This window comes from Typha angustifolia, chromosome 5 (genome assembly GCF_048772165.1).
Source record: "Typha angustifolia cultivar Huaian chromosome 5, ASM4877216v1, whole genome shotgun sequence".
In the NCBI taxonomy this organism is placed as follows: Eukaryota; Viridiplantae; Streptophyta; class Magnoliopsida; order Poales; family Typhaceae; genus Typha; species Typha angustifolia.
Window position 1 is genome coordinate 5,121,504 of NC_133243.1, and position 19,827 is coordinate 5,141,330.

Here is a 19,827-nt window from a genome sequence, read left to right on the forward strand (position 1 = left end):
TAAAGTATTTAATATTATGCTATTGGTGACTTATTAATAATTTAGAGTAGCTTTTATTAAGGATAATAAAGCATTTCACAAAGCTCTCTTTTCAAAAGCTAAATTAGTACATAAATTATTGTAGGAAACTATTTATCTAGACTCCTATTCAAAAATGTGACACCTACGTAGTACTTTGGGTTATGGTTTGAAAGCTATAGTAAACTAATAATTATTATTGTCTAGGGATAACTTATTAGTAAAAAAACATTATTTTTTTCAAATTTTTAATTAATTTCATCAGTAGAAAATTGTTAAATGTCAACATAGTTTAATATATTGTATTTTTATGCTATTAATATACCCATCTTCTCATTTATTAAGTTTTTATTCTAAGCATTCGGTAAATATTTTTCATCTCCTCCTTACGAGAACTCTCTTTCTCTCTGTTTTCCACCTGCCGTCAATCTCCTCTCTCTCCCTTTCCCTAGTCATGTTGGTTACGAGGGAAGAATCTCCTTTTTTAGCTAACGCGCCATGTCCTCTCCCTACTATTCTTTCTTTAACATTTTTTGAGTTGTTCTCCTTTGTCTGTGTGTTGTTGACGAAGTTCAACAAGGGTGGATACTCGAGCACTGGCATTTTCCCGCCATATCGGTGTTTTTTACCCTTCTCATGTCTTCCATTATCTTCTCCTCGATCACTTGATCTTGAGCCTCCTAACTATCGCTCATCTACACAGATAGGCACAAGAGAGATTTGTGGCTCTCTACTTTCACATCCCTCATCAACATCATACCACCTTTAAGCATGGCAGTAGAAGAATATTAGAGGGAGGCTGACTCTTTTCTCTATAGACTGACTTGTGGGTTTTGAACGGCCATAAATTTAGAGTCTTTTGTGGGGGTTCTTCCTCACACTATTATTCTTATGGTAGTCTTAGCTCTCCAGTAGCTAAGGTCATAGTGAAGCTACCAAATATTAGGCCTTTTTGCTAATGTATTCTTAATCGAGACTAGTTTATTTGTTGATCTTTTGTGTTCGTCAAACTTAATGTTATATTTTCGATTGTTGTAACATGTGTTTCTCGTGAGTTATAAGGCTTGTTTAAATGATCATCCGCCTATCTCCCATATTATTATTTTTTTGTTGGCCATTATGCTTATATATTTAAGTTAACTGTTAAGGTATGGCATTGTTATGTTGTCTTTTGTAGATAAGTATGAAACATCTCATAATATCCTTCTAAGTACGTCATGCTTCTTTACTCTTAGATATTATTAATAAATTATTGTTTCTCCTAAAATATTTAGAGAAATTTATATATAACACGTTGCTTTTAAACAAAATTATGGTTTACAATTTACATTTTTATTATTTACTAATCCAGCCTTATGATTTAGCGAATATGTAAAAAAATACCCTGTGTTAGATTTGAACTAACATTGTGCGAATATTACGTTAAATATGATACTTTATTTCCAAAATAACTAAAATATTATTATTTTTAAATGACTAAAATGCCTTTAGTATGACTTAGATGAAGGTATTTTTATAATTTTTTTTAGTATAATTAACTTAACACAGAAGATTGATCAAATTTAACTAAAAGATCTAACGGCATGCTATTTTCTGTATATTTAGTTCAATTTATAAATAGTAAAAATATACAGTGTAAATTATAATTTTACTAAAAGATAGGGTGTCATATGCAAATTTCCCAAAAAATTATTCTTAATGCATGGATTTAGATGAGCACATGTCAGTGTCTTTGATCTTGCCATCTTTAATTAGTTTTGAATTATTCTGGTAGATAAGTGGAAGAATTATCCTCCCTATCTGTATATCTTAACCATAGTCAACCCAAATAAAGATGTGAGTATCCAGTCAAACTTGTAGTATTATTATTTTATTGAAGTTCTTATAGCAAGTCAAACTCCTTAGAAAAAAAAAAACTTCTTAAAAGGAATATTGAAGTATTTAATAGTTATTTATACATGTAAGATGACATGGTCAAGCATCACTTTCACTGAGATCGAGGCTCAAATTAATCGGACCAACTTGTTGTCCAAATTTCAGAGTTGATTTCCCAACTACAGACATAGAAAAACATATTAGGTGGGATCTCATTAATTTGCTACATCTAATTGTATAATTAGCATAACTAAGTTATTAATTCAACCGATTGGACCGCTAATTTATCTAGAAATATTTTAAATATTTAAATGCAATTTGTTTAGTTCTAAATAAGTTTAAAAACTGATTGTTGTAAATTATTATTAGCTCATAATTTGTTTTACGTGTCTAATTTATTTTAAAATTTAAATTTGAAATTAGAAGTGTTTAGAAATTGCTAACATAGACAGCAATTGGAATAGTGACTTATGTGGAAATTTTAGAGAGAAATTTCTAAATAAATCACTTTCGACTGGGCGGCTTTTAAATATAATTCTGTTGATTAGATCAGCCACTTGTATAAAATTTTCTTCCACACACTTAGTAATTCTTCGGAGGATTTGAAATTTTAATATAAGCCGACTTATATTTAGAAGTTGCTAACTGGGTCAATAATTTTTAAGCACGCTTAATCTTGTATTTAAGTTTTGAAGTATACTTAAACACTTAAAATAACTATTAAGGAGGGCTAATTTGATCAAAAGCTCTATCACAAAGGGTGGTGTATCATCTTTTCTTTTCTTTTTTCTTTTTTTTTTTCTTTATCTCTGGTGATGTCAGATCTAAATGACAACGTAGACAGTAACATAAGAACGACATGAGGGGAACATAGCACAGAAGCATCTAGTGATCAAGTGTGTGTATATATATATATATATATGCCTCCTTCATCCATAGGCAATTAATTGTTTAGCTTACTTTAAAGTTGGTAGATTTTTTTCTTTAAAGAAAAGAAATAGTTGGTAGATGTGTACCAAATTAAGAGCAAATTAAACTTCAAATTGAGCATTAGCAAAACTTAAAATATGATTGCATGCCATGTGAATATTAGGCTAAACTTAGATCTACTTGATACCAACTTGCTTAACTGTTCTGATATTCAACTTATAAATCAGTCCTTATTAGTTTGCAGCATTTTAGGATCAGTTCTTGGGATTTTTCATCACAGCAAATTCTAAAAATTTTATGATGAATAATATCGTTCTAGACTCTCCCACCTTATGCCATGTCATTTTTTATATAAGGCAAGTGATCTAATACTCTTGCTTCTGTGCTGGCCGTAGTTCTGCTAGGATTTGGCACAGGGGCTTCTCTTTCTTTCTCTGAGTTTTCTTCCTTGTTGCCGTCGACAAAGGGTTTTTTGATCCCATCCCCTTCTTTCCTCTTCTCTTCTTCCTCTTCCTTTCCCAAAAGCCTTCTTCTCTTTTCACCCGCACGTCACCGCTCTTTACAGTCACTCCTCATCGTTGCCCCCATTGCTCAAAACACATTCGACATTACTGTCTGTCGCCACCACCCTCTTCATGCTCCTTTCTTCCTGTTGCCAATCTCCTCTGAGCTCTTTGCCCCACCCTCGTTAAATCCAAGCTTGGCCATTGCTCCTCTTGCTGGATATGAGTTCGCGGCATCCTCACCCTTTGTTGCTCCCCTTGTTAGATTTGGGCCTCCACCCCTCTATCTCTTTCCCTCTCGAAGGATTAGCTCAGCCACTCTTTTATACATCTCTCCCATCTCCTCCCTTACTCCACCCGATATGCTATTGTTGTAATAATCTGCCATCGTTGTCCTCCCTCGCTCACTAGTACCATCTACTTGTAGACCTCACTACCATGCCGGGTGCGTGAGGCTCTTCTGGGTGGGGCAAGGGCTCAAAACCCTTTCACAATAGTAGTCTGTGCTCGTTAACATCTATATTTTTAGTAATTTTTTAAATATTATTTGGATCTAGATGATGTACTTATTGAGGGTCCTTGACGCGTTTTTATATTTTAGTAATTCATTGATATGTATCGAATTAATGCTCTTTATACAAACTAAACCACCAACTCTGAGATATTTGTTTGCATATCTAGCCTTCAGGCTATAGTGGCCTTTTAAGCTTGACATTGAATGGAAACGGGTGGCTAAGATTAATTAGAGTGATATGATGGTATCTTTTTAAGGTGATAGTAAACAGTAAACAGTAAATAGTAAACAGTAAACAGAAGAAAGCAGTAAACCCCTCTCTCTCTCTCTCTCTCTCTCTCTCTCTCTCTCTCTCTCTCTCTCTCTCTCTCTCTCGGGTGTTGCGCCGCGAGTTCGAAGCTTTATCTGCGGTTTGCCAGTTCCGACGGGTGACGTCGTATGGTCGTAAAGCCGGTGGGTTTTGTCTTCATTGAAGGGTTTTATCTTCTATGTTAAATGTTCCTTAGAGTCACGGTAGCTTTCAGAGCTTGGTTTTAGGTTTTGCATGCATGCATCCGTCTGCTTCAATGAGACACGTTAGATGAGATAAGACTTGTTACTGGAAGCAGTGAAAAAAGTAAAAAGTGACTTCCTTTCTCTGCTACCATTGTTGGGTGCGTACTAAGATCAAAAGAAATTTTACTCGAAAGAGTGAAAGTGGAATCCTTGGAAGTGGTGTTTTTTTTCCTTTCTTTCTTTTTGTAGTTTAACTTCATTTTTCATACTTGTTAGATAAGAAATATAGGAGATATACAATTGAACCTATATAGTCTGGCTCAATTTAACTCATGTGACTTAAGCACATAATCCCATTGGGATAAATTGTAATTATTAATTCATAGTTAATTATGACATTAAAAAATTAATTACCTAAAAAAATTAGTCTAATTTATGACACATCTAATTTATCTACCATTAATAGTCACCACTCTTTCCTTGCCGGTCGTTGCCTCTTTCTCAATATGTCTACATCACTTTATCTCTTCTCATCCACCCCTCCCTTCCTGTTGCTGCCATAGATACTCTATCACAGCTTCTGACCTTCTTATCACTCTAGTTCCTTATTAGCGGTGACTTTCATAGCTTGTGAGATTGGTGAGGATTTGTTGGGTGTGGTACTAGTCTAGGACCCATTTATAATAGTAGCCTATGTTTGTTAGCATTTTTATTCGACTATTCCTGGCATTGATCAAATTTGGGTGTCGTGCTTTTTAAAGAGTTTCTGTCTTTGTTGTTTTGCTTTTGTCTAGCTATTGGATTTGGCGTGTTATAGGATTTTCTTTTTATTTCTATTATTTTCGGTGGGTGAACCTCAATCTTCTTGTCTTTGTGGTTTTTCAGACAATCTCTTAGATTGCTAATAGAATCTACAAGTTGACTCGAAGCTCTTTGCTTATAGGAATTACTTGGAAGGTTCTTATTTTTTTGTTCTTCTTTGTGCCCTCGGGCTTGATGCTATAATTTAATTATAGTGTTGTCTAATATAGACTAAGTATGTGGTTTGTGTCAAAGAATCGTCGTTTTATTTTTCTCGTCTCTTATATGTATTAGGCTTCATTGTTGTGACAGCTTACCGGCTTTCTATTGAAATAAAATAAAAGCATATCTTAAGCCATCAATGGCAAAGACAAGACATCACCACAATTAACTACTTCTCAAGTTATCCATGGCCAAAGTTTAGGTAATTAATTTACTAGGCTAGCTACTTTAACTAGAATTATTAGCCATAAACAAAGCCAAATGGCTAAGTGATATGATTAAAGGAGATGGTTCCTTGCCCAAAGCCTAACACCCTCAAGATGGCTAATGGAACCAAGCCAAGAAAATTGATAATAGAATGATCTGTCACCTAGACAATGCAAACAATAATCCAGCTAAGGCTAGAAACTTTTAATTTTGGACTGCTGTTATTTTCTTTTAGTTAAAAAATCTGGTTGCATGAATCTGCCAAGTTGATCAATTAGATTACCAATGTCACCCACTCCATCATGATCTCAATTGAAACCCATTCAAAATGCATCATTTATAGGTACTTCCTTTAGGTAACTTATTAGAACACAATATTAATTTTGAAGATTAATAATGGTTGCAATGATAAGGGGCACTCAAACAAGTGCTTATTTTTATTCACAAAATGTCACCTCCTTTTTAAGAGTATATTTGTACCCAAAGAAAACAAAATAAACTTTTTGTTAACTCATAAGAAATATTCTCAAAATATTCTAGAGTTTGATAGAAATGTCCTCCTAGTTGCTTTTGAAATGGTGATAAGGGAAACAGAATGCAATGAGAATATTCCTTATAATCAATTTAGAGATCATTGTACTCTTGCCAATATGTCTATAATAAAGTTTGGAAAAAAAAGGTTGTGTGTGAAGGAAACCCTAAAAATAAATTAATTCAAGGTGAGATAGAATTCAAATAACTCCAACATGATTAAAAGAATAGGCCATTAATTCAAAGCACAAGGCTTATCCCCATTGCTGTCAAGGTATCAAACCTTGTTGGACAAAACTCCAATTAATCTAGTAGTCATTGGCCATGCTTGATTCCAAGCCTTCACCATCTTGCATGCCCACTCCTAGCTAAATTTTGTCACATAGCTGAAGAGCCATTCTAGTGACTGTACATGTCATGGGGGCCACACAAGTGCCACAAACAATGCCCACAAGGCCCATAAGATCATCAAGCAAGTGTTCAAAGATGCCTCTCAATCTCTTTCTTAGATTTTGTAATTTGCGTAAAAGAAATAGAAAAAATAAAATAAATAAAAGAACCAAAATGTGAAATATTAAATTTTAATGCCTCAAAAATATACCTTGTAGTTATTTTTTTAATGGTCAATTACCACATAGATGAATTTATCAACTATAAATGCAAAATCACCTTAATACTCTTTGAATAATTTTTTTAAGAATAGGCCAAAATAAAAGAACCAAAATTTACGATCAAATGAAGGGTATTCTAGATATCTTAATTTAATAGAATATTATGCGCTATGTAGGCTTTTATTGTTAAATTAAAGTTAAATCATGATATTTTTCAGGCGTTAAAATAAATAGTTATATATAAAAGGCAATAAGGTGATAAATTAAAAATAAATTCCTTTTCTTAGGTTTTCTTCTCTAGACACTAAAGGGGACAAGGGGACAAACGTACGTTAAAAGATTGCATATATTTTAGAATCTAAAACTATCCAAAATAAATATTTGGTTTTTGTGGGACTAATTAATGGCCCACATTTTATAGTCCAAAATATTCCTTTCCTCCCATTTAATGCAAACTTTGATTTGTTATCAAATGGGTCAAGAGTGGAGCCATGAGTTTTAATTTCTAATCCCCTGAAAATATTTATGAAAATACTATCTATTGTAGTAATCTAATACTAAACTATATTACCACCGAAAACTCTCAAAATATCAAAATTGTCACCAAAATCATTATGTTATTTTAAAAGTATTATTTCATTAGTTAAACCTAATTCATCGTGATTAAAACACAACTTTTATGAAAGAAAAAAGAGACTATTTTCTATCTAATATTATACCTAATATCATACTACAACCAAATAGATATCTTATTTAATGTGAGATAAAAAAAAACTATTGATAAACATATTTACAACCTAAACTTAATAATGATATGTTAAGAATACTAATGATAATTTCAAAGAAGCCAAAACGATTTTTTTGTGGCAATTATATAAAAAATCTCTTATATTTATTTGGAAACAAAAGGTATATGGAAGAATATTTTAGATAGAGTGGCGCACGAGGCTTAGAATTCCCATATTAAATGATCCATTGTAGCAGACAAATATTTCAAAGTTGGATGTTTACGTCCTACCAAAGTGGTACCCTAGCAAGTGATAAAACGTGCGAGATTTGAAGGGCATTGGATGCTTCTCCTAAGGTTTAAAACCAAACTTATAGATATGATATATATATATATGCTCATAACTTATACATATAAGCTTTCTAATACGACGATAAATAAGACGATATTATTTATTAGGTAACAAATCAACAACGGTATCCTCTTCAGTATTTAATATATATATATATATATAATAGTGACTAATAATAATGGTAAATTTATCCAAGTATCCTGAGTTTTAGAATAATTCACTCACTCATGTTTGACCTCTAGGTCTTATATTAGATTATGTAATGTAACTATAATATATTTATAGTGAAAAATGTATATTTAATTGTAAACCTATTTCCTATATTTCTCCAAAGAAGAAAGAAAGAAATAGGAAAAGGATAATAAATTTAATTTGATTATTTTATCACTTATTCGTTCTTTTGCAATCAAATATGAAATTAGAATTGAAATAAAAATTATCTTTGTTTCAAAATAAATCCTTATTTTATTTTTATTCTAATTTTTTCTTATTCCACAACCAAACGGCAAAAATTACTCATATTCTATTCTAGGCGGCGCAGCCGTGTGAATATTATAAGGCATATTCTATCCCACATACTGATGCAAACATGTTAGCATTCTACAAAGTAGTCAATGGATCTTAGAAAGTAGTAGGAAGTTTTTGATAACTTACCTCTTTGTTGCACACTGGCCCATATATCTCAATAATCTAAGGTATGAAATCTAGAAGAAAGCTACAAGGTTTGATATGGTAGTCTTGGTAACAGTCAAGTCTTAAGTACCAATCAAATGACCTTTAATTACCTGAGATATCATGTACATTGCAAGATAGAAATCATTGCAACCATGAAAGTGATCATTATACATATATTTAGGTGGCTGTCATCTTCAGGGTGGTGGAATGCATGCCTCCACTGGTTAGATTGTCTCTTTTCTTTATATGTTAGGTGTTTTCATTGTAGATGTTGATATAATTTAATCAGTGATTAAATTTAGGTTTAGAGGACAAAGATAATGATAGTTGTACTATGTCTTCAGATCATATAAGATTAAGGGCTTTTGCCATGTAAACTCTTTCTATATTTCATATTTACATGTATATTTCTTTTAATAACTATGGTTTTTAGCTGAGAAATTATTATGTAAATTAGAACTTTAGTAATTAAAAGATGAAAAGATACAAAAAAAACCTTATCAGCAAGGAATATATGCAAATCAGAATAAAGATATTTTTGTATTTCTATTTTGAACTTTGATGAAAACAATGATCAGTTAAGTTTGGAAGGCATTCATTCCTACAGGAAAAAAGAACATTAAAAGGTATCTGTATAAAGAAATTCACATACATTTGGAATGGCTAAAATATAATATAATATATTCAAAGGTAAATTAAATAGATTGGAACACAAAAAGAGAGAGTTGAAGAAGTCACATTATGTGGGCTAATCATAAGTAAAATAAAGAGAAAAGCTAAACCATATTCATATAGACATAGTGTTCTTGTGGAAAATTCCACTCTAATGTTTACGGAGAATTGAATTCATGACTTTTATCATGCAACCAATGGGCCATATTAGCCAGCTTAGTCTAGATTATACTTGTCACCTTCTACTTTTAAATAAGGAAAAGGATGGCAAACTAAAAGGTTGGGAAGAAGGATAAACCCTAACAACTAAAGCATGAGAAATAAAAGTCTCCACAACTTGGTATATAGTTCACATCTAACAGCTGAGACTCTGGACCACTTAGCAAATATATATCTTTCATTCTTTCTTAGCTTGCATTATCTAAAGGAATATTCAAAAATGTTACACCATTGAAGCATATCTTTATCCATTGTCCACACATTTTGGACATAATATAGGTTAATAAACTACGGTCTGTTTAGCAGATGAAAGATTTGTTGATACCCATCTGTAGGAGATTCCTAATTTGGAAGGTTAGATGTTGCTAGCTTATATGCATCATGCATGGACCACATCTGCCATCTACATGCATCAACTTTGCATGGTAGAAATTAGGGTAAAGGTTTAGATGCTGAATAGAAGGCCAATTTGAGATAGTTCCTTGAAGGAAGAAGGAATGGAAGAGTTAAACTTACTAAATGTTCTAAAAGTTTAAACACTCCCAACTTCGACTTTTGAGCTCAAAAAACATCTTATAGAGCCAAGGAGTGGATTTTGAATTATATAAATAAAGGCTAGATAAGTCTAATGTCACATTAATGGATCAATATTGACATTAAAAGCTTAAGCTAATAAAGAACATCCAACATCCATTTTATTATTTTATACTCCTGATAGAAAGCAACACTTAGACTTTTTTTTATTAATTTGAAATGGTCATGCCCCTCAATTGCAAATTGCCTTGCTCACATCTGACCTGCTCCAAAGTGTCATTCTTTTAACCTTCTTTTGAGAATTTTTTGATGACTTCACTTGATGTGATGCAAAGCTCATCTTGTCTGGAAAACTATAGTATTAGTAGTAATAGTAGTTGGGCTTGCATTAATATGATTAGACTCTTATTCTACAAACCATTCTATTGCCATGTTAGGTAAGTTACAATATCTTTTAATCATAATCAAATAATGGAGAATAAGTTGCCAAACTATTTGAAGATGTCATGATAGAGAAGGTTTGTGTCAAATAGTGATAGATATGAGACAATGAGGAGTGTTTTATACTCAAAGAGCAATCACTTGCTTACATTAGGTAGTAAATTAATTCAGCATATGGTCCATGACATGCTTTGAAAGTTCTTAAGTGAAATATGCATATCCATATTATATTAACTAGCTACCACCCATATCTTCTCATTTGTTCTTTGGAACCTAAAAGGCCCATGACTATTAATTATATGAAAGAGGCTTCAAAGAGAACATCTTAAAAATAAACAATCTCTTGTTATAAGATCATACATTAATGCATGCAATAGTTACTCTTATATGTATATGTGCTAACAAAGATTTATCGCTAATGAAGAGAGATAAAATTTAAGAAAATTTATAAAATCACACTCTACATTTTGCTTTTATTATCATTAACATTCTATCATATGAATATTTTTATTATTTGACCATAATATTTTTACTTAAGTTAATCCATCTCTATAACCGACGGGTATTTTAGATACTTTTATTTACAAAATGGATAGGTGATAATAATGTTAATTATAAACACAAAAGGTATGATGCTTCTTTAAATATTTCCCTAAAATCTTAGCCCGAGCCCACTTCAAGAGTATTGGAATAGATTCTGATTCATTGCAGTGGAAAATAGCCTGGCAAATGGCATTTTTGTATTCCTTTTCTCATGATTGGAACTACTTATGATCATCACTCAGCCATTGCTTCAACCAAGTACTAGATTGCAACAATCATGAGCAATCATGAATTCCCATCTGCTAAGGAATATATGTAGAAAGTGTTCATATAAAACAACAAGGCTTTGCTTTCCTATTGTTGATGTTGGTTAGTTGCCATCATGTATGTTATGGTCTTAAAAGAGGACTCACATTATAAGATGAACACATTGCAATTCTGCACTGATTTACTCTAACCTAAAATTGAAGAAGACCCATTGAGGTAGGATTTAAGCATACATCTACCTAATAAAGACTACATTCGATTAAGCTCGACTGGAAATTAATTTCGAGATAGGATAAATGGTCAAGCTTGGCTTAATTAGTTTTAAATATCTGAGTATGGTTGAGTTGCATCTAATTTGGGATTGATTTTATTTAAGGCTTAGTGTATCAAGCTTGAATTCAATGCTGATACTAAGAAGAACAACTACTAAATCCAACAAAAAATTCTTTGGACCTCGTTGAGAATGGGCCGTTTTGTCTTTGGGCCTCAATCATTTTCTAAGTTGTGATTAGCCTACCATTTAATGGTTTTACTTTATTCCTAATCAACCTATAATCTTTTTTAATGTGAGAATACTTTGCTGCCTAAATAATACTGATGTGTTAGCATTTCACGTGATAGAAATAAAATTGTAAGTAACTGTTTAAATTAAATTGAGTCAAGATAATGTCAGCTAGTTTTCAAAATCATAGTTTTTCACTTTTAGTAACATTTTTTCAAGCTATTATCTATTTTCTGTAAGGCGAATAAGCACTTTATATTCTACTATCTATAATTTGTTTATATGAAATTTATAAAATAATCTTCTACGGATCTACTCATATTTAAATGAGTCAATTTTAGGGTTGAAATAAGTTTCAATCCGAGATGTGCAAAATTTGGTTCAGCTAAACTTAAATAGAGCTTGAATTATTTGATAAATTCAATTACAATTTGATACATCAAACTTGAATTGAACTCATTACTAAACTATTGAAAATTTATATTGCAGAAACAATTTCACCAATCACTGGCCATTAGGTTTAATAACCTAATAGTATTATCCATCATCATACACTAATATGGTTTCTGTTCCCTTTAATTAAGGTTAGTGAAACATTAACAGAGTTATCAAACTATTAGGTTAAGATTAAGCTTGTACGTACCACTAAGGATGTAATCGAGCCTAGCTCTAATAAAGTTTTAATTGAAATTAATTTTGAGCTTAAGTCTAAATGAGTCTATTAATAAGTAATTTCAAGCATTAATAACATCAAGTCAAATATCAAACTTAAATTGAATTAAGCTTAAATAAAAAGTATAAACTAATAGAATTAAAATGTAGAATTAAATTCTATAAGATTAATGTATATAATAATCTACTTAAGTAAATCTTAGAATATAACAGAATTTTACTATAGTATAGTATATATAGATATATTATAATTATTTCAAATCTTATTGAGTGTTATTGAGCTTATTGATCAAGCTTAGCTTAAAATTATTTTTGAATCTATTTTGAAGTTCTAGGTCGGCTTAACTAGCTTTTTAACTAGTTTCGGCTTGATTATTTTGGTTCTTTATATCACTTAGTGGCTCTCCACGTATTTTTTTTTTAATCATTCATGAGTTTGAAGACTAAATATGGGCTGAACAAAGGATCAACCCTTCCTAGATATAGAGACACTTTAAGTCATACCGAGCTTTTTTTAGCTATCTAGTCTAAGCTTAAAGCTATATGCGTTACCGAACAATTTCTTTGAATCAAACGTCGCTGAGACCTGCTCAAAACTGTTGCGTTGCTAAGCTGTTATTCTAATCTAACCGTACTACCTATTAACCGAATCGAGCCAAGCCACTAAACTATCAACCACCAAATAATTTTTTCATAATATTATTTAGTATTGGAGTTGAACTCGTAAACTTTTGGTCAAGAGCAATGTGACTAATGACACTAAAGAGTTGGTTGGTGGCTCTCCACGTGTTGCTGCACTCCAACTTTCCTGCGCGAGTGCGGTTATGACTCGGATCGGATAGTGGGATGGATTCTTTTCCAACTTTATTCCTCGTTCTTTTCGATCTCTGCACCTTCTCTCAACGTCTGTTGTCCGCGTACTGCCTTTCTGCGATCTCCATCTCTTTCTACCGTCAGTCACAAAATGGACGGTCGATCCAGTGACCGCATAATACTTTCCTATAAAGTTATGCGTACTAAATTTCTATTCTTATCCGTCGAACTTTGCGCCGCCTTACAAACGAGACCATTCCCATCGACATTTACTCAATTACCGAAACACCCTTCTCCCTTTCCTCCTCTGAGTATGGGCCCCTTCTTTAAAAAAAGCCTCTCTCCCTCCTTCGTCGCTTCCATTCTCTTCCTCTTTCTTCTCTTGCACTGTCCGCTTCTGATCACGTCCTTAATTCACGGTGTTCTTCTCTCCCATGGATTTCATATGCTCTAAGAATCCCACAGTATGCACCCATTTCTGATTCTTGTGACCCTTTTGGTTTCGTTTTTATACTTCTTTATAGCTTCTCCATTTGGTCTCTCCGAGGATTTCATAGTGTTGTGCAAGGGTGATGGCCTGATTGTAGTTAAAGAAGGATCTTTTTCTTGGTTTGCAGGTGTGGGATGGGAAGGAATTCACGCCATGCTTCGCAGATATATATCTTTTATTTTTATATATATATATAAGCTTTTTCTAGTCTTTTTTATTGGTTCAGTTGTTGCTTGGTTGCATTTGTTGGTAGAAAGTTGATCGGTTGTACCTCTTTCTTCGTTTGTGATGTGTTTTCCTTAATATGTGGTACGGTGTTAGGATTTGGAGGGAATGTGGTCACTGTAGTTGCTGTCCTGGTCCTGTTCTTTACCAAGCATAATGCTTCTTGGAATCTGGTAATATGCTCTGCTTGCTATGTTTTCTTGCTCTTGCTTAATTGCAGTAATTTTGGAATTAGAGCAATTAAGTTTGGAAAGTAGTGTTATTGATTGATATGGACTTACAGTAAGTCAAGGAGAGTTTTTCTTCTAGTGAAATGTGAGTGTATACATGGGGCAGCAACAAGATCATAGGTTAAGAATGCCTTATACTTGGGGACTGGGGAGAGAATTTCTTTTCACCTCCTATATTAGTGCCGACTAGGATGGGATGACTGGCAGAGAGAGTTTTGGTCTTCCAATTAGTTAGTCGCCCCTCACGTTTGTCAAGCATGGGGAGCCAATCATTGGTGGAGATAGGTCTATGCTTAAGCAGCAAACCAAGTTATTTAATAGGGAAGGTGCCTTCCATGCAACCCAAGGGACCAGCTCGTCTTATAGCATTAATGCCTTGCCAGAGGAGGGGGGGAACTAAGCAGGATTTGTCAAGGTTGATCAAGAGATGGGCGATAAGCTTGAAGAGGAGTGATATGCTTGAGGTTGTGGTTGCATGATGTGTTCTGGAGAGGAGGGTGTCATCAACAACATGAAGGATGAGAATAATAGTAGTATCACTCGGTCCCAAGCTTTTGACGAGGCCACCTTTTTTTGCTCGGTGAAACAGCCTAGTAGGAGGTTAGTAAAAAGGAAGAAGAGAAGGGGGAAGTTGGTACCCCTTGTTTGTCTCAAGTGGAGAAGTTGGAAGGCTAGTGTATTAACCCAAAAATTTGAAAATAAAAATAAGCAAACAAACTAAAATGAGAAAGAAGCTTTTTGACCTTGTTTGCTTTGAGTTTAGGGACCACTCTGAACTGGTTGAGGGACTCGTACTAGTTTAATAATCAAACATCTTTTATTTTTTTTAAATCTAATTAAATTTATTCTTAAAAAAATTTAGACTAAGAAATAAAACTAACTAATCAGGTTTGGAGCTTAGCTTTAAATCAAACAAGGCCTTTGAGAATAGGAAATTTAATCCTTTCCGATGCCTTTTTATGGTTGTATATATCCATTAATTTCCATAAAGTGCTTATCTAGCTATTCAGCCTTGTACTACCAAAAGCCACATAAACAAAGAAACTAAACAATATAATACCTTTTAAAATAACAGTTAAAAATTAATATTTATCCTAATTTTCTATAATGAATTTCTTTAATTTCTAATGTAACCTCTGAAGCTTGGACTAAGAATAATTTGCACCACCACAGCTGCTGAAAGCAATGCTTCTCAGGCTTGGGTGAAGCCAAAACAGAAACCAAATTTTGGAATGTTGATATTCGGCACTAATTTTACTCTTCAGTACAAAATAAATTCTTTTCTGCAGTCACAATCTTAATTATTGTTTATCAAGCTCTTTTACCCACGACAAGTTCTGCAGTATAAGCTAGCCAGAGTTCTAATTTTATCTTTTTTCTACATTTACTTGATTTATGCATGTTATCTGTCAACCATAACGATCCATAATTCCCTAGAATATCAGGAAAGGCCTATTGGAAAAGGTGTTTTTACATATTGTACCTGCTTTTGGAGCTTGCCTTTCTTTCTATGAATTAAACTTGCTTCTAAGGAAATGCCTCGAAGGACATAATGCCGAAAGTCATGAGTGGTTTATCAGATGCTCTCAATTTGTTTACTGGGTAAGTTATGTGAATACGAGATTATCTGCATATACACTCTGTAATTAACGTTTTCACTTTCTTTTAGTCTTGTTGAAAGCAGACTTCGGATATCTAATGTTAATCTTCACTTTAGCAGATGATCATTGTTCTTATCTCATTCTATGAGTATTGGTTCGATATATTTTGCAATCCTCTCCTATGCTTTTGGTGGATTTTGAAGCCTCTTTTGGAGATCCCTCATTTGCAGTACAAATTTTCATTACTAGAGGTACTATGTTGAAGTTGAACTGTACTTTGTTAGTTTTATATCTATTACTTAATTTGCAATAGTAATTATCTCCATTTTTCTATTTAATATTGGTGATTGATTGGATGCTGAACGTAATCTTTTGTGTGATTAGATTTAGTTTGCTTTATGAGAAATATATGTTAGCAACTAAGCATATTTAACAAATGGTTATTTTCTTTCCCAAAAGTCTAGGTTCATTTTCTGTCTATCTCAAAATTTTGAAAATGAGAAATCTTATTATAAAGGAAAATGTATTGTTGTATCATAACACCCAAGAAGTTATTTCTCAAATTTTATATTATTGCTTCTCTATAATATTTTACTTCTTATTCCCTGCCCACTGTTACCAACAAAGGAATATCCCTTCACCTTCCAATATTTCTGGCATTATTGTCAAAGTTGCCCTGTGGTTCATAAATGTTTTGTAAGTCACTGTTGTAACCACAAGAAAAGAGGCGCAGCAATTATGCTGCCACCTGTATACCTGCATAGACATTAATGCACATATTATCCATCCGTGAATCTACGACACCCCAGCTTGTGTGTGGCTCACAAAATTTATTTGTGATTATAAATAACTTTTAAGAGGTGACCTTCGAACTAGATTATGCAACTTGTTATTAACTTGATATTGAATATTTTGTTCGGATATGCCTGCAAAAAGGTGGCCTGACCACACACTTTGGGTTTTCTGGGATTGAAATTATAAGTTGAAACTGAGGGTTTTAGATTAGATTTTCTTTCTAGAGAATTCGATTTCCGAAAATTGAGAATTTTCAGTTAATGATTTATCCTTCTACTTGAAACCTGCACTATGCACTACCATCTTGTTTAATTTCTATACTAAAGAAAAATTTCTCAGATCTAGGAAGGTGTTAAAGACAAGCTCTTAGAGGACCATTATATTGGTCTATGAATTTAACATTTTTCATCTTTTTGAATCTTACATTCTGCATGCTGTAATTTACGATCTGATTGATTGATTTCTGTCTCTTTTTACTAAAATTTTCAGCTTCAACTTATAGGAGATTCTTTGATAACATCTCTGTTCATTTCTACCCTATGAAGCACGGATACAGGATTCGAGGACACTAATATGGGGATATGGCAAATCTCAAAAGTAGGATGAGATATGGCATGAACATGCCAATAAATAAATAATAATATATGTTCAATCTATTGTCAACTAATATAGCATATGGTAAAAAATAATTACATCCCATATATAATAAGATAAAAGAAAAGAAAGTTATATATTTAATATCTACATGCCTAAAACTTTAGAATAATTTTATTACAGATGTTGATATGAAAATCAAAATGTTAGTGAAACATTGAAACATTATTCAATTATTCATCTGCAACTAATTTGGATCATAAATTACTTTGTAATTATATGTTTAATTCATTATCAAATAAATATAGCCTTAAAATGTCATGAAGGATTGAATAGTCATATATAAATATAAAACATATCTTTTATATCATCTATTAGCCAGAAAAGGACTGGATGATCAAAAATTGTATTAGAGCCGTATCCCACCGTATCGGAGCTATATCGAAAAATTAAATTTATTAATTTTTAATTTGGGTACTCCTTTAGTCATATCTGATACGTATCGGTGGGTCCGAAATGTATTAGATACTAGTACAGAAAAGTAAACGGAGTATCCGTGCTTCATGATTTCTATCTCTTCGATGGTTGAAAAATTGACAAGAATGTAAATGTTGTATCACTATTATTTTTCTAAGATGATCTATATAACCTCGATGGTTGAGGATTTGATAATGCTGGTCAAAATGATATAGAATTAATTTTTTGACAAATGTGGAGTGGCTTCTTTTAAGTTGAATTGCAGCTTTACAGGCTAATTTGGGATATTACCTGACAGGTGATAACATGTCTTAAGGAGAGTTCTTCTTTGTCTGCTGAAGTCATGTTTTGTATCTTTGTCAATGTTGTTAGAGCTATGAGTCAATCTCATAAAAGGTTCCACTTTCTTACTCTTCTGTGCTCTTTTGTGGAATTAATTTCATTTTGAAATAACATTATGTTTTCACCTTTATGCCCATCAAATGTGTACTTTGCCAATGACTTGACCTTTTACATGTATATCCAGAACTTTGCATACTTACTGCTCTTAAACTGTGAAATGTCATTTGTTCCATATGATAAGGTGACATTTTCTATACTCTATACCACTATATCTCCCAAAGTTCTAGTACTTGCACATCTATTGCTCTTAAATTTTGAAATTTAGATGGCTAGTGTAATTGTTTTCATGTTTTGACTTAGTATATCTGAGAATTAGCAGTTTTAAGTGTCAAGACAAACATAAATCCCTAAAAGCATAACTAGTTATCTTAATTCCACATTTTCTTAGCTAAGTAGATAGTACCAATGACTATTGATGGCCATGCCAGTAATGGCACACCCCCGTGCTGATTGCCACGCGTGCCACTGGCACGGTGGGGCGTGCCATGTCGATGGTGGCATGGCACAACCATCGTTGCCAATGACTATGTGCAAGTGTGCATCTTCGAGTCCCTAAAATGGAGAAAGAAAGCAAATCTCATATCTCATTATTGTTGAAGAGATCTTTGACATAACAAATAAGTGCAATCTTCAACAATAATCTTGTCAACCACAAACGAGTATAAATAGTGACCTAATGCAAGAGTTAACAAAATCTGACATTTTAGGACAATTAGGTCAATTTGTAAGAGAAGGCATCAATCACCTCATTAAGTGATGGTTAATGGACATTATCAAGTAGAATGTATGTTTGAAGGAGCTCTTAAGCATATTATTGCAGCGTTTTCTGTTTCCTACCGTTTTTGTTGTATTATAAGGATCTAATCACTTATGATAAATGCAAACAATAAGTAATACATGACAAATGTGTTGCACTATTTTATTTGTTGCATTGTTTGTGAAGTCTTTAGTGTTGTACATTTGTTTGTTCACATGGAGTGACAACTTTCATATCAAATTCTTCAAAGTATCAATAGAAAATGTATAATATGGTAGAGAAAGTTCAAAAGTATAAGCAAAAGCAAGAATGGGCATACCTATTGTGGCATGTCACTTGGCATGGTGTGTACAAGTGGACATGGCTACGTGCTGTCCTTCACGGCATGTGGAGCTTTTTTTTTAAAATTTTTTTTCTCATCAATCATTATTAAATCAACTTCAGTTCCCGTACATGTTTAATATTTATATCATATCATAAGAGAATTATAAAATTTTTATTTATTTGTACAAAGACTATGTGAGACATTACAATAAACAATACTATCAGTGGATGAGTTTTGAAGATTATTTGCAATATTTAGTGCAACATTCTTGTGTTATTCTTGTGCCGACAAATGAAATCTTTGATCCTCCTCGTCTAAATATTAGTTTTAATTATTATAATTAATATTATTATATGTTCAATTATATTATAGAATATTCAATCATATTATGAAGTGCTCAATCATTAATTAGTTTTAATGAATCTATTCAATCATATTTTATGTTGTAATATTTCTATTTAATTGTTTTTTTAATATTTAATAAAATAGGTTATTTATAAAAATAATCTAAAGATAAAATACTATAATGTAACTTTTAATACATATATATAAACCAAAACTTAAAGATTGATATGTTGAAGACTCAAAAATATTTCTAAATATCTTAAAAATTTTATTAAAAATATTATAAATACGTGCTAGTGCTGGTACTGGTACGGCCATCATTGAGCAAAAGTATGCGACCAAGCTTATAGAATTATAATATTCAGTTAAATCACTTACTTTTCATATTTGTTTTCTTTTGCCAACCTACTTAACCTCTTGCCTTTACAAGACACTATTTTGTATGATTCTGAGTATTGATAG

At 32.4% G+C, this 19,827-nt stretch overlaps 1 protein-coding gene across 4 annotated transcripts in view; it reads left to right on the forward strand.

Moving 5' to 3' along the window:
* The first annotated feature begins 13,438 nt into the window (after positions 1-13,438).
* Positions 13,439-19,827, forward strand: part of LOC140759960 (ABC transporter C family member 13) — a 39,728-nt gene continuing 33,339 nt past the window's right edge. For 2 of the 4 annotated variants that reach the window (XM_073096686.1, XM_073096687.1), the window contains exons 1-6: positions 13,439-13,588; positions 13,742-13,782; positions 13,928-14,012; positions 15,507-15,671; positions 15,790-15,921; positions 17,835-17,932. In XM_073096686.1, coding sequence (XP_072952787.1) covers positions 13,559-13,588; positions 13,742-13,782; positions 13,928-14,012; positions 15,507-15,671; positions 15,790-15,921; positions 17,835-17,932 — 551 coding nt within the window. In that variant the 5' untranslated portion in view covers positions 13,439-13,558. The remainder of the gene's footprint in view (positions 13,589-13,741; positions 13,783-13,927; positions 14,013-15,506; positions 15,672-15,789; positions 15,922-17,834; positions 17,933-19,827) is intronic. The other 2 variants (XM_073096688.1, XM_073096689.1) reach the window with 2 other exon arrangements.